Source organism: Urocitellus parryii, chromosome 4 (assembly GCF_045843805.1).
Source record: "Urocitellus parryii isolate mUroPar1 chromosome 4, mUroPar1.hap1, whole genome shotgun sequence".
NCBI classification, from domain to species: Eukaryota; Metazoa; Chordata; class Mammalia; order Rodentia; family Sciuridae; genus Urocitellus; species Urocitellus parryii.
In genome coordinates, this window is record NC_135534.1 from 16,268,880 (window position 1) to 16,277,857 (window position 8,978).

Genomic DNA, 8,978 nt, shown 5'->3' on the forward strand with positions numbered 1-8,978 from the left:
ATCCCTGGTACAAAAAAATTTTTAAAAAGAGAAAGATGCTTGTGTGTTGCACACACATGTGTGCATATGTACATGCATGTGTGTGTGCATATGTGTGCACGTGTGTTTGAGTATGTGTGTATTTTCTTATCTAAAGAAGGTAACAATGAAGGTGGATGAGGATCCAATAGCATCTGACAGTGCACATGTGTTCATGAGGATGATTGATGTCAAGAAACATCTTTCCAATGACATTGATACCTGAAACGTGTGAGGTGACTGAGAAGTTCTGATTGGATGGATGAGTATTTTTAAAGATGGTTGGAAATGGAATACTATTTGATGTGACTTCTCCTAAGCATTGGTAGGTAAGCCCCAACCTGGGCAAATGTCACTGTCTACATCTTTTGGTTTCAGAGCATTTGGGCACAGTGTTTGGAGCAGGAGGTCTAAGATATCTCCATGGTCCATCCTCTACTATAATGCACTTCAGCTAAGCATTTCCAGAAACTTCATGGTACTTCTTGTGGGGAACCCTCAAAGAGTTGTCTCATCATTTCACAAAAGTTTTCTCTTTATTTATTTGTCTTTGAAGGAGATAAGGAAAAAGAAAAGTATCCAGTGAAATATGGAAAACAAATAAGTTGACTCCAGAGAGCAAGAAAACTTTAATTTACTTCTTTCTTAACAACAAAATTCCCAAGGTATGGCAAACTTTGGGGACATGTTCTCCCAGAATGAAAATGATGTAACTGCTTCTGGGGACTTTGCAATGAATGCAAATGAATAAGACACTTAATTTGCCCCAGAGTGGACTCCCACTAGTTCCTTAGGAAGATTAAGAATAAAACTAACTCCTGGAAGCTCTGACTTCTCTGTGCAGTGGCACCCGGTAAGGGTGGGGGACAGACTGTGGGCTGCAAAGGGGTACGGTCTATACTCCACATCAATTTAATTCTTTTTGATATCTCCAAAGAAGAAAGGAACTCATTAGAAAGTAAGTGTAGGTGACACTTAACAATCATTTCTGTCTCTCTGTTTACACTTTGAGAAGTTCAAAATGAATTAAGGGGATTTATAAGAAAACTATTATAACTGATGTTTAAAAAGTAACAGAACAATATTATAATCAGACCATAACTGGTTAAGAGATTGCATTGAAATACATCAAGAAGTACTGTGTTTTCCCTGTCTGAATATACATACATATAGAGGTGAGGATCAAGTTGAAGCCATCTTGCGGTACAGGAACTTCACTCTTCCTGAAGCCCTTGAGAGATCTGAGGTTCCCTCTTGCAGAAGTGGTATAGTTGAAAGCCTGGAGGCTCTGAATTCACACAGGACAGTGTTGATCTCACACCACCTTCTAGGAAATACACGCCCTGAGACGTAGATCAACACTTCACACTCCGAGCCTCGATTGCTTGCTTTATGGGATGCAGATCACCTCGTTCTTTACCTAGACTTATGCGCACATAAATACGCTGATGTTGGTAAGAAATTTGGGCAGAATCTGCTGAGCCCCGAATACTGCACAATTGCTGTTCCTAGTCTCACACTCACTGTACCCCCAAATCTTCTGTATCATGAAGCCAGTCACACTCAATCTTTAGCACTATATGGCAGAAAGTGATTTTCAATTTGCCACAGTTTCTGTGGTCTTTGGGTACACAGCTTGAAGAGTCAGTTTTCTTAAAGGGCGAGGTGGGGGCTAGAGTTCTGTTAGTATACTAGAATTTTAGAAATCTAAAGCTCTAAAGGCATAGCTTGTAATTCCCCCACCTTCCTACCTGTTAAGGATTCACAGATTTTTTTGCCTCTTCTTGGTCCTCACCCAGACTGATCGATTGTGGCTCTTTTTGTAATTGCTGCAATACTTTAAGGAATTGCTTTAGATTGTTCTTCTTCTTGGTGTGGTTTTGGATTACTTTTTTAAAACAAAGGTAATACATTTACACTTGTCTTAAACATCTTAAAATTGTAGTAAAGCTAGGATTCCATCTGATTATTCACCAAATGCATTTTCCTGGTCTTTTTTAATCTGCTAATTTGTTGTATTTTCTTCCACACTCTTGTATTATTTGTGCACACATTTAAATAATTATCATTAGATAAAATGTTGATATTTTTAAAATGTAATTTTGTATTCATAATTCTGTAAGTTTCTTCTCTTAAATCTGTATTTAAAAAATGACTATGTTGGCATGTCTAAAATCACCTTATATTGAAACTTTGGTACAGTGTTTATTAAATGAGTATACCCAAGTAAGTTTATTTTGCTGTGATTGTTTCAGAGAATATTTATGTGGATTCCAGTTTTGCATCATTTTAAACAATGGTGGCATGGGCATCCCTGTTTTTCCCCTGTGTGTATGTATGTGTCTTTAGGGTGGAGACTAGTGGAATTTTCTGACTCATCAGATAAACACTTAAAAAATTAAATGTAGCTAGTAGGAAATTGCCAGACAGAGGCCCCGAACCTCATGTATCCTTGATCATGACTTTCATTGCCTCCTCAGAACTTTATGTTTTCATATTTCTCAAAATTTTGTAGATGTGATAGGTAGAAGTTGTATATTGTATATTGCTGTTTTAATTTGGTGTCTGTTTTTAGAAAGACTGAGCATTTTTCATGCTTATTGGACTCTGTAGGTGTCTCATGGTAGGATGTTCTTGTCCATTGCTGTGATGCTATTTGTTAATGGTATGTGATATATATATATATATATATATATATATATATATATATATATTGTGTGTGTGTGTGTGTTCTGGTTTTAACTCCTTGCAGTGGGTATTGTAATGCTTTCCCCTGTCTGAATATCTTAATTTTACATAGAGTGCACTTTCATTTAAATTTATAAGGGATAGTACAATTCTTCACACTTCCTTCATTTTTTAATGATTTTAAGCTTTATTTAAGAAGACCATTCCATAACAAAATAATAATTCTGTTTACTGTTTCTTGTCTTATGTTGACAGATAAGATTGTTTTTAGTTTTAGTAGTGTTTGATAGATATTCAACATCACTTGTGTTTTCAAATGTATTCAAATATTGTAATACCTTTTGATGACTAATTTATTTTCATTTCCTTTTGCCAAGACCTGAATGGTGAGTGAATAGTTCTCTGAACGCAAGCGGTAGGTCGGATTAGGAAAATTAGAAATTATAAAAATAAAGACAAAGACTCAATTATGAGTGGAAGCTGGACATGGTGGATAAACCAGCCTGATGGAGTCTGGCTTAATAATGAGCAAAAGTCTGCATGTTTATGATATAGGTGTAAACTTCAAAGGGTTCACTGGGAAAAGCCTTCTTCAAGGTATAAAGGATAAAGTTTGTGGGCAAAACAGCTTGGTTGGTGCTTATCAGTTCACATCAATTTCTTCTACCTCTGGCGGTTGGGATTTGAATTCAAGGCTTTTGAATTAGTAAATCCCATGACAAGCAAGGAATTCTCCTTATCAATAGGAGTCAACTGTAAATGGGTGTTTCCCTCTGCAAGCACTTTCCCACCAAAAGATTCCCAATGTCTCACTGTCCAGGGTTAGTTACATAGGTCAAAGAAATGATTTCTTCACTGCTCATAAATAAACATTTATTTTTGTTATACAGGACTGGTATATATGCTTAGGTCAGCTTTTAGTCTTCCTGATTTATCTATTCTTTTCTATACCTTTCCTTTTCTGTTCTATGAACAATGCCTTATTCTTTTAATTATGGCAGCCTCATAATTAATATTGACATCTGACATAGAACACTCCCTCTTTTGTTTTTCTTTTTTAAAATCATTTTGGCTTATGGGTATTGATTTTATATAAAATAATGAGTGAAAGTATGGGTATTTTATATAAAATCAATACCCATAAATCAAAGGCATTTTTATACATAAGTGATGAATTCATTGAAAGAGAAATCAGAAAAACTACCCCATTCAAAACAGCCTCAAAAATATAAAATACTTGGGAATCAATCTAACAAAAGAGGTGAAAGACCTCTAGAACGAAAACTACAGAACACTAAAGAAGGAAATTGAGGAAGACCTTAGAGAATGGAAAGATCTCCCATGCTCTTGGATAGGCAGAGTTAATATTGTCAAAATGGCCATACTTCCAAAATTGTTATACAGATTTAATACGATTCCTATTAAAATTCCAATGACATTTTTCATAGAACAAGAAAAAGCAATTATGAAATTTATTTAGAAAAGTAAGAGACCTAGAATAGTCAAAGTAATCTTTAGCAAAAAAAAAAAAAAAAAAAAAGAAGTGAAGCAGGAGGCATCACAATACCAGACCTTAAACTATAGTATAGAGCAATAGTGACAAAGATAGAATGGTATTGGCACCAAAATAGACATGAAGACCAATGGTACAGAATAGAAGACACAGAGACCAACCCACATGAATACAGTTATCTCATACTAAACAAAGGTGCCAAAAACATACACTGGAGAAATTATAGCCTCTTCAACAAATGGTGCTGGGAAAACTGGAAATCCATATGCAACAAAATGAAATTAAACTTCAATATCTCACCATGCACAAAAGTTAACGCAGAGTGGACTAAAGTCCTAGGAATTAGACCAGAGACCCTGCTCCTAATAGAGGAAAAGTAGGCCCAATTCTTCATCACATCAGATTAGGCTTTGACTTCCTTAACAAGACTCCTAAAGTGCAAGAAATAAAATCAAGAATCAATAAATGGGATGTATTCAAACTAAAAAGCTTCTTCTCAGCAAAGGAAACAATCATTGAGGTGAAGAGAGAGCCTACAGAATGGGAACAAAGTTTTAGCCATTCACATCAGATAGAGCACTAATCTCCAGGATATATAAAGAACTCAGAGGACTTAACAACAACAAGAACAACAACAACAAAACCAAACAACCCATTCAATAAGTGGGCTAAGGAACTGAACAGACACTTCTCAGAAGAGGATATACATGTGATCAACGAATACATGAAAAACTGTTCAATATATTTAGCAATTAAAGAAATGCAAGTCAAAACTACTCTAATATTTCATCTTATCCCAGTCAGAATGGCAGTTATGAAGAATACAAGCAATAATAAATGTTGGAGAGGATGTGGGGGAAAAGGTACACTCATTCATTGCTGGTGGGACTGTACATTGGTGCAACCACTTTGGAAAGCATGTGGAGATTCTTCAGAAAACTTGGAATGGAACCACCATTTGACCCAGCTATCCCACTCCTCAGTCTATACCCAAAGGACTGAAAATCATCATAATATAGTGATGAAGCCAGATCAATGTTTATAGCAGCTGAATTCACAATAGCTAAACTGTGGAAGCAACCTAGATGACTTCAATAGATAAATGGAAAAAGAAACTGTGGTATATATACACAATGGAATATTACTCAACATTAAAAGAGAATAAAATTATGGCATTTTCAGGTAAATAAATGGAGTTGGAGAATATTATGCTAAGCAAAGTAAGCCAACCCTAAAAAACTAAAGGCCAAATGTTTTCTCTGATTAGTGGATGCTGATCTATGATGCTGGTGGCATGGGAAGAGTGGAGGAACTTTGGATTGGACAAAAGAGCGAGTGAGGAGGGGGCATAGGGGTAGGAAACATGGTGGAATGAGATGGACATCATTATCCTAGGTACATGTATGATTGCACGAATAGCACGTCTCTATACCGTGTACAACCAGAGAACTGAAATGTTGCGTTCTGTTTGTATACACTGAATTGAAATGCATTCTGCTGTCATGCACAACTAAGTAGAACAACAACAATGACAAAAAAAAATGGACAGAAAAAAATCATTTTGGCAAATTTTGAGCACTTCTCCATATTTTAAAATTGGATTGTTTCATTAAAACTTATTGTTAGATTATGATTGGAATTGCATATTCAATTTTGAAATAGTTTGGTGAGTATCCTTACTCAATCAGCCTAGGAAAACCAGGAGTCAGTCTGTTTTCTGACCAAATCAGCTTTATTGATCCTTTGCAATGAGAAAGACCACACACCCTAAGAACTGTCAGTGTCTTAACTGAACAAAAGAAAAATGGAGTCATTGACAGGGGTTGAGTTTAGGTGAAAGTTATATCAAAAAAGCTTTCAAGAGGTTCAAAGCAAAGCAGAGCTGAATGCAAAGGAATCAATCTCAGCTAGAAATAAGGCAGATATGAGGCTCTGTTTCCTTGGAAACTGCAAAGTTAAGATAGATGTGGAGTAATGCATCCTCAAGCCCCTACCTGACACTCTACCTTTGTGGAAAATCCACCCTGTTTCCCTATGTCAGTGACACAGATCCTTCAGAAAGAATGTTTCATCTACTGAAATAATTTTGATCCAAAAATTTTTACTAGCTGTGTGAAAAAATAGCAATCTTTCAAAAGAGAGGGTTGTTGGGACAGTTTGTAGCTACAACATATGGATGGGATAAACAGTTTCCTCCTAACTTCACAGTTGGCTTGATCTTCGTCTGTTAGACCAGCTTGAAAAATGGTCAAGCAGGTGCTTACTTTCCCAGTGAGAGCAGAAAAACTTTTAAAGGAGAAAGTGAATATTTATGCTGGAGTACACAAAATGTATTTTTTCCAGTTATTTAGTTGCTTACTTCTTTGTTTCAGTAAAAGTTGCATAGTGTGTGTGTGTGTATATATATATACACACACACACACATACTAGTGTGTATATATATATACATATATATGTATATATATATTTAATATTTATTTTTTAGTTGTAGTTGGACACAGTATCTTTATTTTATTCATATATTTTTATGTGGTGCTGAGGATCGAACCCAGGGTCTCGCACATTTGAGGTGGGTGCTCTACTGCTGAGCCACAACCCCAGCCTGCATAGTGTATATTTTGCTTCGCACAAATCTTGAAGATTTCTTACTAGACTTATTCAGTTATTTTATCAGTTCAATCTTATCTGTATTTTTCCTGTTATAATTTATATGTAATTATTTTTGATTTTTCATATTCATCTGTTATACTATTTTTGAACTTTTATTTTTAAAAAACATGTCTCATTTTTTTTCTAGGTTTTCTTCTTCGTTTGTTCTTTCTTTTTGGCTTGCTTGCAGGTACTAGGAATTGAACCCAAGACCTCACTCACGCTAGGCCCTTGCTTGTACCACTGAGTTATATTCCCATTCCTTCTTCTAGGTTTTTCTATGTGGATAATTATTTTGTCCACAAATGGTGCCCATTGTTAACAAATGATGAATGATTCTGATGTTTTATCATTGCACACATGTATTCACTGGGGATTTCTTTTCATTAAATAATAGTTCTTTTTATTTCTAGTTTGAAACACTTTCTGACAGTATCATTTTATTATATTACTTTTTTCAAATTTTATTGAGAGAGTCGTGCTTTTCCATTTAGTCTATAAGGGTAGTGAATGATTGCATAGGTTTTCTAACACAGAAAGTTTTCTTTTTCTTTTTTTAAATATTTATATTTTAGTTTTAGGGGGACACAGTACCTTTATTTTATTTTTATGTGGTGCTGAGGATGGAACCCAGTGCCTGGCGCATGCCAGGTGAGTGCGCTACTATTTGAGCCACATCCCCAGCTCCACAAACTTTTCTTAAACATCCATTTTCTCTTTAAGTCATATTACTCTTTAGCACTGTGATACATACACTTGATTGGCTAGCATTTTATTTAGAATTTTCTTTAAAAATCAATATTCCTAATTTATGTTCCTCTGCATCATGTTACGGTTTTAAGATCCTTGCATGCCTTATAAATTCTTGGCTTTTCTCACCACAGAGACCCAAACCTACTGATGGCCAATGAAAACCGCACAAGGATCACCGAGTTCATTTTCATAGGCTTAAAGTTCCATCCTCAGCTGCAGGTCTTCCTTTTCTTGCTCTTTCTGCTTTTCTACCTGGTCACCATGACGGGGAACCTGGGCATGATCCTCCTCATCCGGGTGGACTCGCGCCTGCACACCCCCATGTACTTCTTCCTCAGCCACCTGTCCTTCGTGGACATCTGCTTCTCGTCGGTCGTGGGTCCCAAGATGCTCACCGACTTCTTCTCGGAGAGGAAAGCCATCTCCTTCCTGGGGTGTGCCCTGCAGCAGTGGTTCTTTGGTTTCTTCGTGGCCATCGAGTGCCTGCTCTTGGCCTCCATGGCCTATGACCGCTACGTGGCCATCTGTAACCCCCTACTGTATTCGGTCGCCATGTCCCAGAGACTCTGCCTACAGCTGGTGGCCGGACCCTACGCTGTCGGCTTCCTGAACACCATGACTCACACCACGGCCGCCTTTCGACTTCCCTTCTGCGGCTCCAACATCATCAATCACTTCTTCTGTGACATGTCCCCCCTCCTCTCCCTCGTCTGCGCTGACATCCGCGTCAATAAACTGCTGGTGTTCATTGTGGCCGGAGCTGTCCTGGTGGTCAGCAGCCTGACCATCATCGTCTCCTACGGGTACATCTTCGTGGCCATCCTGCGCATCCGCTCGGCCGAGGGCAGGCGCAAAGCCTTCTCCACCTGCTCGTCCCACCTGACGGCCGTGTCCATCCTGTACGGGACCCTCTTCTTCATCTACGTGCGCCCCGGTGCCATTTCCTCCCTGGACCTCAATAAGGTGGTGTCGGTGTTCTACACGGCCGTGATCCCCATGCTGAACCCACTCATCTACAGCCTGAGGAATAAAGAAGTCAAAGCTGCCGTGGGCAGGACCATCACCAAGGGGAAGTTTTTCATCAAGAATTAAACTCACATCCAAGAAAACAGAGCAAAGGAAAAACCTTCTGGATGTGATTCGACTACCTGGGCGCCAAACCTTTTGCAGAATTTGGAGGGAGGGGGGGGATGTCATCTCTCCTTCCACATGATTTTTATTTTACTATTTAATATTTTAAGCTCCATCTCATCATGTCCCTATACACCCTCAAAACTCCTAGGCACTCAAGAGTCAGAATATTTCTACTTCTTTTAAACATCCTTTTTACTGGAAACGCAATAAGACTCGATGCATG

The 8,978-nt window shown here is 37.7% G+C and overlaps 1 protein-coding gene across 1 annotated transcript; it reads left to right on the plus strand.

Moving 5' to 3' along the window:
• Positions 1-7,768: 7,768 nt before the first annotated feature.
• LOC113195152 (olfactory receptor 5G9) lies at positions 7,769-8,713 on the plus strand. Its single transcript, XM_026406573.2, has one exon. It carries the CDS (start codon positions 7,769-7,771, stop codon positions 8,711-8,713), a length of 945 nt encoding a protein of 314 aa, XP_026262358.2.
• The last annotated feature ends 265 nt before the right edge of the window (positions 8,714-8,978 follow it).